General features: G+C 34.6%; 1 protein-coding gene across 2 annotated transcripts; it reads right to left on the bottom strand.

Annotated features, from left to right (window-relative positions):
* Positions 1-9,204: 9,204 nt before the first annotated feature.
* Positions 9,205-13,918, bottom strand: LOC113358155 (dihydrolipoyl dehydrogenase 2, chloroplastic-like). 2 transcript variants are annotated; one of them, XM_026601689.1, is made up of 15 exons: positions 13,413-13,918; positions 12,636-12,782; positions 12,385-12,519; positions 12,141-12,243; positions 11,780-11,904; positions 11,552-11,677; positions 11,379-11,459; positions 11,095-11,157; positions 10,929-11,003; positions 10,757-10,835; positions 10,560-10,660; positions 10,103-10,216; positions 9,869-9,982; positions 9,665-9,736; positions 9,205-9,544 (listed from the first exon to the last, which is right to left on the bottom strand). In XM_026601689.1, exons 1-15 carry the CDS (start codon positions 13,731-13,733, stop codon positions 9,497-9,499), a joined length of 1,704 nt encoding a protein of 567 aa, XP_026457474.1. In that variant the 5' UTR covers positions 13,734-13,918; the 3' UTR covers positions 9,205-9,496. The 2 variants fall into 2 exon arrangements, with proteins under 2 accessions (XP_026457474.1, XP_026457473.1); XM_026601688.1 differs by having other exon boundaries at positions 9,205-9,439.
* Between the last annotated feature and the right edge of the window lie 1,575 nt (positions 13,919-15,493).

The following is a 15,493-nucleotide window of genomic DNA, read 5'->3' as shown; positions in this document are numbered from 1 at the left end:
TCCTTTTATTTTTAAATGATTAAGGTTTCATTCCCTCTCTTCTGATTTTTTCTTGATATATCTTTTCATTTGAGGCCCGGAGGTGGAGTAATCGGAAATAATGGGCGTTATAGCTAGTTTTGATTGTCGGAGCTCAACTCTCTCTCTTCCATTCAGATGGATTCTCATGAACCTCATACCCCCTTTTTCTTTTAGGGATTTACCTTTCTAAATCCTTAACAAATATAAAAACCTTGGCATTTAAATTTGCATATCTTCACGATTTGTATCAACTATACCAAAAAAATAATTAAATCTGTATATTTCTATGGCTTTTCTGTCGCTAGGACATAAACAAAATAGGATTGGTATGGTTAGTCATCCTTTTAATACCTGGTTTTCATTCTATCTTCCTTGTCTGCTCTTATTTTCTAAATCTCTCTCTTTTTCCCTTTATGTTCTTTGAATTGCTCTTTGAGAAAGCATTGTGTTAGTTTACCCTATTTAATATCTTATATCTTGTTCAATTCCTATTTCATTTCCTTTGCTCTTGATCCTCTCTCTGTCTATGGACATTTGTTCGCAGTTTATTATTCTTGAGTTCTTCCTATTGACTCGTTTCACTAGATAACTAATGAACATCTCTTATTCTTTGACCCATCCTCCTGCTGTTGTTCCTTTCAAATTTCAATTTCTTGTCTTCCTCCAAATCTTTTTATTATCCCTATTTAACCTGAAATTTTGTCTGTTACCATAGAATCCTAGTACCTTAAATATTTCTTTTCTAAATTCATACTCTTGGTCATAGGCATTACTGATGTTCATTGGGTTCCCTGTCTTTCTACCTGATTTAAGGCTTTTTTTTTTTTTTTTAATTCATGAGTGGACTTATAGCTTTTTCAAACTCTTAGCCTTTTTTTTTCATAGTCATTTATTACACCATCCTACATTTGCACATCCATTCATTTGCATTTGTTGGCTTCCATGTATGGGACTCTATCTTCTTCTCTTTTTGCATCTTGTGTCTAGAGAATATCCTTTATTCTTTCAGCTCGGTAGCATTCTTGGTCCCAAAGAGTGTTTCCATATGATGGCTTTTTCAAAGTCATGACGGATCTGAACAAGTCTTAAATCGTTCTAATCTATCTGAGTCAAATCGTTTTCCGGATACTGGTCTGCTACAGGATATGCTTTCTTGGTTCTTCCCCTATTCTTTGAAGACGTTTATCTCCTTCTTCTTATGAATTTTCAAACGAATCTCTTGAATCCCTTCATCTGTTAGTTCTTCATCTTCTCTAACTAATAATTTCAATACCCTTTTCGATTTATCTTAACCCTGGTTTTAAATTTTCAATCTCTGATTCCCTATTGTCTCGAAAATTCTTTTTGTATTTTATTTACTAATTTTGCATCTTCACCATCATCATCCACTGGCAACTCGACTCTTAATCAATCAGAAATGCAAATTGATATGTTTCTAAAGGAGCAACGAAACGAAACTGAATCATACTTCCAAATCTAGTTCTTACTTACTCCATCTCCAAAGCGACGGGAAGAATTACAGGTTTTTCCCTAACTTTTGCCCTAATTTTCTCTCATTCAAATTTCCTTTAAGCTGAATTAACATTATTCTGCCCTTCCTATTACATTTGTTTCATATTTCGACTTTACCTCAAATCTAGGTAGAGTATACGAATTTTAGCAGATTGCAACCTTAAACTTTAAGTTAGGATATTCATATGCACTTAACATTACAATTCAAGCTTTCCATTATACGCATGATTTTCCAAATATCTTTGCACACCCTTCATTTGTTTTTGCTTCCACGGATCTGCTGATAGGGATAATTGATATTTATCATTGGTTATTTATTAAATTTGTTTGGTTTTGTGCTCCTCTCTTAAGACAATTTAATACCCTTCTAGAATTTAGAACACTGCTTTCTAGAATTCTTAACATAATGAAAATCATTACTTGAAATGTTCAGGGTTGTGGTAACCCATTTACGCGAAATCATCTTAATCAGTTGATTTTTAGAGAAAAGCTTGAAATTTTATTTTTATTTTAAACTAAGAAACAAAAACATCTAGTTAAAAACCTTCTTAAAGATTACCCAAATACTCATATAATATATCCAATAGGACAAACAGGAGGATTAGCCTTAGCTTGGGTAGACGGTTTCTACTTTGAAATTGTGCAGTGGAATATAAATATGGTGAATATCTTAGTGCAAACTAATTCTGCAACCAAGAAGTGGCTCCTTACTTGCTTCTATGACAGTCCCTATCCGAATATTAGAAAGATAGCTTGGGATTTTCTCACAGAAATAACAGAACAATTAGATAAAAACACAATGCCTTGGGTCTTATTAGGAGATCTTAATATGATTTTTGGTCAAGAAGACAAATGTGGAGGATTGCCGTTTAAAAAGTCAGATTGTACCTATTATCAAAACATATTGAACAATGCCAGTCTGCTGGATATAAGATACAAAGGCTGTGATTATACTTGGAATAACCATAGAGAAGGTATAAAAAAAATTCAAGAAAGACTAGATAGAGCAGTAGTCAATACAGAGTGGAGCACTCAATATCCTAACAGTGAGCTTACACACTTAGTGGCAGTGGGATCAGACCATTGCCAAATAGCTCTAACTCTAGATACTACATTAGTCAAAGTAGCACATACTTTCAAGTTTTACGACACTTGGCAAAAGGAATCCTATTGTGTACAAATAATACAAGAATCTTGGAATCATATTATTAGAGAATCTCCATCAGAATCATTAACTCAAAACCTTAAAGCCCTTCAGTCTACTCTTGACTATTGGAAGAAAAACATATTTGGATTACCTTCTAAACAGATTAAAAAAGTGTTATCCCAAATAGACAATATAAATTCTTCCTTGTATGTTCATAAAAAAGAGAAAAAGATTAAGGAAAAGCTATCTCAACTAGAACAGCTATATGCCACTCAGGAAGCAATAGCTAAACAACAGTTTAGAGATAATATAGTTCATTTAGGAGAAAGAAACACCAAATACTTTCATACCAAAACTATGAAAAGAAGGAAGTGGAATAACATAGGATGCATTAGAAAAAACAACAATGAAGTAACTTTCAAAAGATCTGAAATCCAAGTTACTTTGTCTAACTTCTTCTATAATATTTTTACTGCTCCTTCTCCCCTAGCTTTGCCTTCTCATGTTCTTTTTGGGAGAATTTCTCCCTGCATTTCCTCTGATGAAAACATTCTCCTTAATTCTATTCCCTCAGGTGATGAAATTTGGTCAGTTGTTAAAAAACTTAAACCAAATAAGTCATCAGGACCAGATGGTTTCCCAGCTAGTTTTTTCAAACTAAACTGGGAAACAATAGGAGAACAAGTCATTTCTTCTGTACAGTATTTCTTTTCAACTAGTTGTCTTCATCCTGATTTCAACAAAACCTTTTTGTTTCTTATCCCTAAAAATAGACACCCTAAGGACCCTAGTGGTTTCAAACCCATAGGGCTTTGTAATACTATATACAAAATAATAACTAAGATTCTAGCTAACAGAATTAAACCCCTCCTAAATAGCTTCATTTCTCCATTCCAAACTGCATTTCTCTCTAAAAGGCAAATTTCAGGTAATATAATCATTGCTCAAGAGATAATTCACCCCTTCAAGAAAAAGAAAGTGAAGCATGCCGGAACGGGGATCAAAATAGATATGTCCAAGGCTTTTGATAGGGTAGACTGGAATTTCCTTATCAATGCCATGAAAGCCTTTGGCTTTGATTCTAAATTTTCCAACTTGATCTATCAATGCATTTCAACCTCTTCTATAGCAGTTTTGTTGAATGGTTGCCCTGGGGATTTTTTTCAAACCCACTAGAGGCCTTAGACAAGGAGACCCTCTCTCTCCTTATCTTTTTATCATTTGTATGGAAATATTTTCTACACTTCTTCTCACTGGTGAAGAGGAGAAAACAATTCATGGAGTGAACATTACTCCAAAAAGTAGCCCTATTTCTCATCTGTTTTTTTGCAGATGATTGTCTTCTCTTTATTAGAGCTGACCTTAGGGAGAGTCATAATATTCTTAATATTATAGAATACTTTAGTAAAGCTTCATGACAATTGATAAACTTTGAAAAATCTGGAGTTTTCTTTAGTAGGAAAGTGCAACCTAAGCATCCAAGAATGATATGCAAATTACTTAAAATAAAGAAAATAGATCCAAAGGATACTTATCTAGGAACCCCACTGTTTATAAGTAGAGCTAAAATTCAACTCTTTGATTCAATAGTGGAAAATATGGAGCAAAGAATTCAAAAATGGATGGGCAAAACACCGACACAAGCCAGTAAAATGGTTTTTAATAAAGCAACTTTAGCCAGTATGGCAAGCTATCAAATGAGCTGCTTTATACTGCCTAAGAAAATCACTAAAAAGATTGATGCCCTCCAAAGAGACTTTTGGTGGGGTAAGGAAACAAATTATAAAGGATTTTATCCAATATCTTATTCTTGTCTTTGTAAACCTAGAAGTAAAGGAGAATTAGGATTTAGAAATGCTAGAAAATTCAAATTAGCTATGATAGCTAAACTAGCCTAGAGACTCTTAACTGAACCTAATGCTCTTTGGGTATCTCAATTAAAACCTAGATATTTTAGAAAGTCCTCTGTTTTCAAAGCTAAAATCCCAACTACTAGCTCTTGGATTTGGAAATGTATTAGGAAAGGAATTATCTTAGTGGAACAAAATAGTATCTGGGAAATAGGGGATGGAAACACCACAAATATTTGGGATGATAACTGGATACCTAATCTAGAAAATAACCTTAGCAGCTTTAAAACAGCTACTAACTCTCACTTAACACTTGTGAAGGATTTGATAGATCCTTACTGATTGACTTGTTTCCCTTGTCCATTGCTAACAAAATTAATAATGCCAGATTAGCTAGTGGTAAACCTGATAGACTTAGATGGCTTCTTACAAAATCAGGGATTTTTACGGTTAAGTCAATGTATAACAAGCTCACTGAAAAAACTAGAAGTCGTCATAATCTAGGTCAGCCAGATACATTTTGGAACTCTTTATGGAACTTAAATGTATCTCAACGAATAAAAATCTTTGCTTGGAAATGCCTACAAAATGAATTTTCAACAAACCTTAAGTTAGCAAAATTCATGGAAGACATTCATCCCAATTGTCCTTTAAACTGTAATGTCGTTGAATCCATAAAACGCTTGTTTTTTTTTGTCCTTTTCCCAAAGAGGTGTGGGAAGCTGAACCATATCCAGTGAAATTTCAGTTTAATAGTTCAATAACTTTTTTAAACATCTGTAAAGACTGGTTAGGTAAACAGAACACCATTATACCTGTAGAAATTGCGTTGACAAAAGCTTGGTTTATATGGAAGGAGAGATGTAATTTAGTTTTTGAGAACAAACAGCAGACAAGTGTTCAATTAGGTACTGAAATTCAAAGACACTTAGAATTTTGGTATAAAGATCATCCCTTACTGAAACAAGTAAGGATAGAAAGAGATAAGAATAATAACTGGAATCCCCCTAAGAGATCCCAGCTGAAATTAAACATTGATGCAGCTTGGATCTCTGCTGATTTTCCAGCAGGTTTCCCTTTAATTCTTAGAAATGATGCAGGAATTCTTGAACAAGGAAGAGCAAGAGATTTCACAGCCTCTACCCCTGAAGAAGCAGAAGCACTAGGACTGTTGCAGGGAGCAAAATGGGCGTCAGAAATTGGTTTGTCCAACTTTACAATAAAAGGAGATTGCAAGAACCTTTTTGATTACCTTAATGGAAAGGAATCCTATATAGAATGGCAGAACATATCCATTTTAGATGAAGCTGTCAGTGAACGTAAGTCTTGTAATAACTTTTTGGGTTTTTATTTTGTACCAAGAACATCTAACACGGTAGCTGACTTAATGGCCAAAGAAGCCAAAAACTTTAGTTCTCTTCTTAATTGGAGGAAGGAACCTCCTGAATGTATTAGAGTAGATAAATCAAATGTTAGGGTCGATCCATCCGGCCCAACATTAGATGGCTCTGCTCACCATGTTATAAGGGTTACTAACTCCCCCAAGTTAGTCTTTTGAATGCATTTTAACTTAAAAAAAAAACAAAGAAGAATTCAAACGCCAAGTATTATGTTGTGTCATTTTCCTTAGCTATAGCTTATTTGAAGAGAAGGAAAATGATTTTCAGGAAACCTTACTATGGTGTTGTGCCATCGACCCGACAAATTTGACCCAACCAACTAAATGGCTCTAGACAGCGACTAATCTCGCTCACCTTAGTTCCAAATATCAATTTTCAAAAGAAATTTAATAGCACACAGCCTGGGCTACTGTTATTCATTAGTCCAGAAAAATTAAAAGGGTTACGGCCGGGGCTTACCAATAAAACACTGATTACAGGTACCGACTGATTTATTGGCTCAATGCCCCCATAACTCGAAATTGTTACAGGCTGAACTCCGGCCCCGACTGATTAAACCTGACCAACAAAACACTAAAACCGCAGGTTTCAGGTAATAACTGGACCTTTCCTAACGTTTGGGTCCGTAAATCACAGCTACTATGAACTTGCTAATTGAACACGACATTATATACCCAAGATATTTAAGTATTGGTCTTGTGAGCGCCGACTAACTTACATGTTGAATAAAATATTGTGGGAGGATACATACGACCGACCAAACAACATAAAAATTCGATAGAGGTTGAGCCCCAACCGTAGGCCAGGGTGATACCTAGTATTATTATATATTAGATGTTTAAATACATTTTTAGTTACAATAGCCACACCGATAAACTAACAAACTGGAGTTTACTAGGAGGAACAAACCGGTTAATATTCTTGGCATTTTTAGGGCAACCCAAAAAAGGTTATGGGCGACTTTTTTATTCCCATCTAGTGAAGATGGTTATGGGGTGTCTTAAAAATATAAATTGTCTATATTGTTCTTCACCTTTATACTAAATCAAAACTTATATCCTTCATTTTCATAATCATAACATCCCTTTTCTCCTTCATCGATTTTTTCTCATCGTTTTAATTTTGATTGATACCAAATATCGTCGATCAAACAAATTTTAGAATTAATTGTTTAAAATTAAAACCCAAAATTTATTAACCTTAAAGTTGAAACTTAGAACTTAAAAAAAAAAAATCGAGTTAAACAAACAAAACGGATAAATTATAGTAGTTGTGATCCAAAATTAGGATTTGATTGCTTGAAATCAAAAAATTGATCGGAATTTTTGTAAGGATTTATAGTTGTGGAAACATAATCGGTAGGTATGAAATAGATTTTATCCACCGATTATGGTTGATGTTCTTAAGAAACGAAGAACATCAACCATAATCAGTAGGTAAAATAGATCGTTATCTACCAATTATTTTTTATTCCGAAAACTATGTACTAAAAATTAAGAACAATCGGTGGATAATGAACATCACTTATCTACGGATGGTACAATCGGCAGATAATGGACATCACTTATCTATCGATTATGAAAGCATAGAAATTCAAAATTCCATCAGTTTTGAGAAAACTAGATTTGGTGCGACTATCACAATCGGTAAATAATGAACATCACTTATCTACCGATTATAAAAATAGAGAATTCAAAATGTTATTAGTTTTGAAAATTTTTACATTTGGGGCTACTATTACAATCAGTAGATAATGAATATAACTTATATACCGATTATGAAAATAAAAGAATTCTAAATTTTATTAGCTTTGAAAGATTTACATTTGGGGTGACTATCACAATCAGTAGATAATGAACATGACTTATCTACCGATTATGAGAATAAAGAAATTCAAATTCAATAAGTTTTGAGAAAACTAGGTTTGGGGTGACTATCATAATCTGTAGATAAGTAAAAATAAAGAAATTCAAAATTTTATTAACTTTGATTTTTTTTTGCATTTGGGGCGACTATCACAATTTGTAAATAATGAACATCACTTATCTATCGATTATGAAAATAGAGAAATTCAAAATTCTACTAGTTTTGAGAAAATTAGATTTGGGTCGACTATCACAAACGGTAGATAATGAATATAACTTAGCTACCGATTGTGCTTCTCCAATCGTCTCTCTAATCATTATTGAACCTTCAACATGATATTCTTCGTGATGTTTCTCACCTTCTTCTTCACACTCATCCATGTTTGGTTTTCTCCCACTTTTTTTTCTTCTTCTTCTTCTACTCAAAAACTCAAAAAATGGACCTAACACTAACCATAAATTTTATTTCTCCCGATTATAATTAAACTACAGATTGTGAAAGGAAAAGTAGCCTTTAAGAAAATTGAAAGATAAGGGGTGGCTTCATTTTAGGTTTGGGTGACCCTTTTTTTTGTCTTATTAGTCGCCCCAAAAATGCATTTTAGGAGGAACTCACTTGCATTCGGCAGCAATATTATTCTTCTGTCTTCTAGCATTCAGCTTAAAGAGAGAAATTAAGCACCTGAAGATCATAGACTTGATTCCACATGTCTCCCTTCATTCTCAGACTTCCTTCAAAAACCAATTGACATACCCTAGCTTTTCTGATATTAGGAGTACACCTTCATAAACCACTGTATTGCGAAGGAACCAGAGCTCAACCAAGGTAGCATAAGCTGCAGTGAGCCACATTTCTTCAAAAATGGAACTCAAAAATGGAACTTTTGCTTATAACAGCTGCACTTAAGTCCTCAAATGGAATAGGCCTGGTAATCTGAAAAACATTACACAACCATCTCCAAATAGAATCACTGAACTCACAGCTCCAGAGTAAATGAGACATAGTATTAGTATGGTGATTACGCAACACACTTGGGAAAAATATTGAAACCCCTGTAGACAAGAGTCTCATCAGTAGCATACACCCCACTAATAAGCTTCCACCCATTGCTACTGATACTTGGGTTGATAAAATTCTTCCAGACCTTACTAGCCCAAATAACCACTTCCCCTCTGTTCCTCTTTTAAATTTGCACACCAAACCATAGAATCCATTCTGCCACTTATGACTGGCAAAGTCTATCAAAAAAAATGTCTCAAGTGAGGAGGGATATTACGTGGATTATTACCTAGCATCTCTGAAAAGTTAACAGTTATAGGAATCCACCGGAGCCCAATTAGTAGTAGGAGTAATTCTTAACTTAGAGACTTCAAATGGTTAGTTGAGCAAAATCAAAGGGTTTGGAATCTTGAGTTCAAATCCAATGCAATGACTTATTGACTTAATTTAAATAAATTAAGTACACTAGATATTAGATATCTCCAAAGTGCAATCAAATTGAGTAAAAAAAATAATACAGGCAAAAATTGCCACATAATCTCCTTCCTATGAAAATTTGCAGATGAAGCTGGTAAACTTTCCTTCTCTTTAGGCGGATGTGTCGCTTTCTTCTCTACAAGAAAGGTTTTGGCTCCTTGGACTCCCTACCATAATAAACACAAATATCCTCACTAGATTAATACCAAAAGTTTCTGAATAGCCTACGCTGCTACTGGTTCTCTCACTCGACTGGTAACATTAGCATTTACCTTGAGGAAAAAAAAACACGAATCCTATTGTCAAAACTGCCATATTCAGTTAACCTTGGTTCACAAAATAGAATCACTACCAAAAAAAAAAAAAAAAAAAAAAAAAAAAAAAGATCATACATGGGCTGATTTGAAAAGCTCGTCAAGCACTTCAGACAGTGTTGGGTGCGCATGGACAGCATATTTAATGTCCTGCAACATTTTAACAATGCAAATGAGGATTATAATGAAAGAAGGAAATATGCTCAATAGCAAATCCTAACAAAACCATACTGTTCTAACAAACTTGGTCCTAATGAAAATTTTATTTCTTCAAAAGCTCACCTGAATTCGGGTTCCCATCGCAATTGCATTGGATGCTTCATGGATGAGGTCTGCTGCATGCATACCAAAAATATGAACTCCAAGAATCTCACCGTTGTCTGGTCTGTATATCAACTGCGTGAAAGGGAAAAGGTGGGGAGTTAGGAATATCTAATCAGACTACAAGATACACGAGTCAGCACCCAATATTTATTACAATTAATGACCAGCTAACGAGTAGCAAAGCAGGATTACCTTAGCAAGTCCTTCGCCTTCATTCTCTGCTAGGGCCTTTGTGTTGGCCTTGAAACTTGTTTTTGCAATACTTATTTCAAATCCCTCCTTTTGAGCTTTCTCCCTTGCTTGAGGCTGCAAAATTTGGAACTTTACAGTTACATCTGGATAAATATAAATTGAATGGACCAGACAGTAGAACTGGACAAATGGAAATTGAATGGATATACAGCTGGAAGATCTGATTCTTAAATCTGGACATGAGGATTAAGTTAAACGACATAACGAGAGAAATCGAAGTTGTGGAGGTTTGAAAGACTCATTGAAGTTGCAAAACAGCAGATTCAACTGTAAGCTTAATGTATGTTTCAAGGTTCTAATTCTAAGCACATTGGACTATTTGAAATAAAATTAAGTTAGAGTCTAGCATATGGAGAGATGCATATATATCCAATGGAACTGGAGGACTAGATTTTACCTCTGTGTAGCCAACAAAACTGATCTCAGGATGGGTGAAGCAAGCAGCAGGAATGCTTAAATGGTTTAGCACATGATCCCTACCAGTGACTTGTTCAACAACTATGCAAAGGAAAAATAAAAGGTGATCAATAGTTTCTTGAATAAATCTTACGACGATTAACAGTTCACAGAAGTGCGAGCTGGCAGGCTTAGTACCTGAAATCCCTTGTGCACTTGCCGCATGTGCAAGCATCAATTTTCCATTCGCATCACCAATGCAGTATAAATTAGGAACCTAATGACCAAACCCCCCACTTCGTAAGGGACTAAGAGCGCCAAAAAAAAAAACAACGAAACTCTAAACTCAGCAAGGAAATAAATGACGTACCAACTTGCCATCCTTATCAATTACTTGCATTCGCTCATCAACAGGAACAAAACCCCTTTGTGTTTCTACATTAATCTGCAGACAAATAACGTGTATTTATCTTAAGAGAATTGTGCACGGATATATTAGTACCTAAACTACTGTAATTTACTAAAAGTAAACTTACATTCTCCAAACCAAGCCCTTTTGTAAATGGAGCCCTTCCAGTAGCTATGAGTGCAGCATCTACCTGCAGCAATATCATAGCAAAGATAGAGTGTTTGTAAGCACATTAAATTATCCAAACTTTTCTCAAGCTTATCTATGGTAGTTTCAACTTCATCGAATTACTATTCCTTGCCAAGATCTCTGTATAAAACTTATATGCTATTTAAAACCAACAATCAAGCTAGGATACATTAGTTGCGCATTTGTCTTTTACTGTGGGTCTACAGAGAATTTTTTTTTTACCTCCAAGGTCTCTTTATGTTCCTTTGTTTTAGCATCAATAAGCTCAATCTGTACAGGTTTTCCATCCTTTGCTGGAGTAATCTACGACAAGCACCAAAAGTATAGAAACAAGTAGATCGGTTTTAGTTGCTCGAGTGTATATGGTAAAAATTCAACCTGCACCTTGAGAGTACCTTGCTTGCAAATACACCAACGTGGTAATCAATTTTCCGTGGGTTTATGAGTACTCGTTGAGCCAGCTTTCCAATTTCAGGGTCAAAACCAGGCATTAGCTGATCTAATGCTTCAATGAAAGTAACCTGTGCAACAACTTCATGTTAATTCAGGAGTTAAATAATGAATGATTGTTCCATTGTTGCTCTGATGTGACGGGTTTAACTAAAAATGACAATTTTACCAACCTCGCTTCCAAGCGCAGTGTACACATCACTAAATTCAAGCCCAATGTAACCACTGCCTACAATAGCTATCCAATCGGGCACTGTCTCCAGCTTGAGTGCATGATCACTGGTAATGACAGTCTTCCCTGCACAGCGTTATAAAATCTTCTTAAAATCCAAAAAAGAGCTTAAGAACCTTCTAATACAGTAATTCTTAAAGGATAATAAGTATATTATTCTAGCAAACTCTAAGTTAGAAGTTCCCAAGTCTATAACATTCTGAAAAGCATCTCTGGTCTCAATCAGTACTACAATCTCAAGCATAATTCTGTAAATATCAAAACATCAATAGGCAATAGTATGGTAGGAGCAAAACACTTACCGTCAACCTCAACACCTTTAGGTACAAACGGAACAGAACCTGTAGCGATAATTATATTTTTGGCAGTTATAACAGTGTCTCCATATTTCACTTTTTGTGGACCCTGAAACAAATCCTTATATAAGTCACACTAACACTTCCTGAAGTTCTTACAAAAATCTTTATACACTTAACATAATTTTATTTCTGAAATATAGCAAAAACATGTATTTAATGAAGATCCACCTTAAGGATGATTACTTACCACAACGGAGCCATAGCCTGTCAATATGTCCACACCAAGAGCCTTCATTGAGTTAGTCAAATTATTACGTATTTTTGAAGCAAGATTGTTTGCATGATCAGCAACTGCTTGCCTATCATAACTAGCAGCTGAAACCTATCAACAGAAGTTACATAAATAAACATCACAAAAATCAAATAAGTTTTCCGTATTCAGAGCACAATATTCTACAGCTTCACCTTCACACTTGCAACAAAATAATTATCCATTACCTGTAGACCAAAAGCTTTCATGTGTTGCTCATTCTGAAGCTCACGCATCCGACCACTCACAGCAAGTAGAGCTTTAGAAGGAACGCAACCTCTGTTAACACAAGTTCCTCCCACGACATCTCCCTCAATAATGCCAGTTTTCAATCCCTATAACAAGCATTACATTCACCATCATACTTATTTAAAAAAAGACAAACTCCCGAAAGTGACAAACATGCTCAAATTCCTCCAGTAGCGAAACAATAAATCCAGACATCCAGTTCGAACTCAATATACAAACTAAACATCAAATGTACCAAACCGGACAAGGCAAACCAAAATTCATCTAACTTAATCCTAACAGAGTAAATCATATTCATCACAATTTTTAATAGATGTCTGGATTTTGGATAGCATTTTGCTTAATTTCATGGTAGGATCCAGTATCTCAAATTTTGTTTTAGATAGCTTCAATGAAAATGAATAGTGATCTTAATAGAAATATTAGAAGTTCTTACATGGGAGTATAATAACATTTTACTGCCATTTATTCGATGACTGCATCTAAATTCGGGAGACAATTTGGGGGGCAGATGGTTTCATAAACGTATATAAAAAGTATATAACACTGACATTTTTTCCAGTTTTCAGATAAAAGCTTTGTTTTTTCTGGATGCAGATGTTGAATGAACATGTAAAATTTTGTATGCTCTAAACCTCTCATGGGATTGATTTAGCTAAAATCAATTGAAGATCTAACTGAAAAAAAAAATCTCACTTAAGAAAACTCGGCATTACCTTTTCAACGGCATGTAACGCAGCACCATGACCACCAACACCAGCACCAATAATCACAAGATCATAATCAAATCCTTTACCATTGGCACTTCCATTACTCGAAGAAGAAGCCGAAATCTTTGTAGAATACTGTTGTCTAACAGCACGAATATTAGTAAAAGAACAAGATTGTTTTAAAGAAGAGAAACCTAAAACTTCTCTTCTTAATCCACAGAACCGAAGATTAATTGAATTTGAACTAGTAGAAGAATTAATGGAAGTACGATTAGATCTAGCAGTAATTGACGATGGCGATGAGATTGAAAGAAAAATTGAAGCCATAGATTTGATTAATTTGGAACAAATGTGAAGGATTTGACCGAGTTTCTAGGGTTTTGAAGGGAGGAGGAGGAAATGAGGGAAGGAGCTTTGAGAGGTCCGTCTCTTTAAAGAGCGTGGAGAAGGCGGAGATACCAAACCAGAGAGCAGTGTAGTGTTTGTTTGTTGGCAGATAAACTACTTCTTGTTTTCTGTCTGATTTTAGCCGAGTCAGCACTCTCTGCTGGTTGGGTTTAATAGTCGGGAAAAATATGGTTTAGTCCAAAAATCAGTCCAAAAGTACAGTTTAGTCCAATCCGAGTTAACTAGTAAACTAGGTACAAATTAGTCCAAATATAGAAAGTACATTAATAACCCTTATTATTTACAATTTAGTCCAAATATTTGCAGTTTAGTCCTCAGTGACTCATGATGATGTCAGCAATTTTAAATAATATATAAATAATTAAAAAACAATATATTTTTCGAACCGCTCGTCCAAAATTCACAAAATTTATATATTCGGAAAGCTCTTTCCGATATCTACAAAAAGAGTACCCATATGACTATATAATTTTCATTTTTGTAGAATTTTAATTTACACTTGTTGTATACAACTATGTACACCGCTGCAAAAATCAAGAAAATCGAACATCCATATCCATATAACAGGCAATATATCCATGAGGGGTTCCAAACAAATGTGCCAAAACGTCATTAACGCTATCCATCTTATGCACGATTCGATCTGATAAAAGAAAAAATGGAGAAAAAAAATGAGGGGTTCCGAACAAATGGGAAAGAAAATAAGTAAACCAACAAAGGAAAATCCATAATGCAGAACGATAAATGTTATATGCATAGTTTTACTAATCATTATGAATCTGGTAAAAAAGCTCGTCGCAAACCTAAGTTATTTCAAATCTCCCATATATTTATTACATAGGAGCAACAAATTTTAAATAGTGGTTTATGTGGTCATGACAATAAATACAAAATTAGAAATTCTACTTTAAGTTGAGGAGGATGTATTTCATAAGAAACTGAACTCACATGACAAAAACTCAGTAAACTTTCATCACATGACAAACTCAAAATACCTTGGATAGATGATCCAGATGGAATTGCATCCTGCAAAATTAAAAAATTGTTAGTTATGGAAAGAGCACCAACATCACTGTCTCTACTCTCAGCATCATTGTATTTCCATGCAGCAGGAGTAACTTGTACACCCTATTTTTACGCAAGCATAAGCTTATGGAGTGAATTTGTTTACACGCGTACCCGTTTGTACACCCTAGTTATTTAGGCAACATTAGCTTACGGAGTCATTTTTTTCACACATACACCCTAGTTATTGATGCATGCATAAGCTTATGGAGTCAATTCTCGTACATATGTAGCATTTTGTACATCCAATTTATTTACCCTAGGATAAGCTAATAATCATTTTTTTCCACATGTGTACCAGTTTGTACACCATAGTTTTATGCAAGCATAATCTTATGGAGTCAATGTTTTACATATGTACCAGTTTGTACACCTTAGTCATTTACGCAAAGCATAAGCTTATAGACTCTTCTATATCACAGGTTGCACACATATCAAATTAACTCTATGGGGAAATGCAAAACTGAGAGCAACAATAACCCGAAATCTATGCAAAATGAGAATATACTCGTAACATATTACTTATCACAAAGTCGTCACATTAAGCATATGGTAGCCGCAATCTCAAAACTATATTAATTATAGTGTGTAACTTCAGTTTATTCCCTCAAATT

The sequence above is a fragment of the Papaver somniferum genome, chromosome 3 (assembly GCF_003573695.1).
Source record: "Papaver somniferum cultivar HN1 chromosome 3, ASM357369v1, whole genome shotgun sequence".
Lineage (NCBI taxonomy): Eukaryota > Viridiplantae > Streptophyta > Magnoliopsida > Ranunculales > Papaveraceae > Papaver > Papaver somniferum.
Note: the sequence above shows the minus strand (reverse complement) of the source record. Positions and strands in the feature narration are given on the sequence as shown.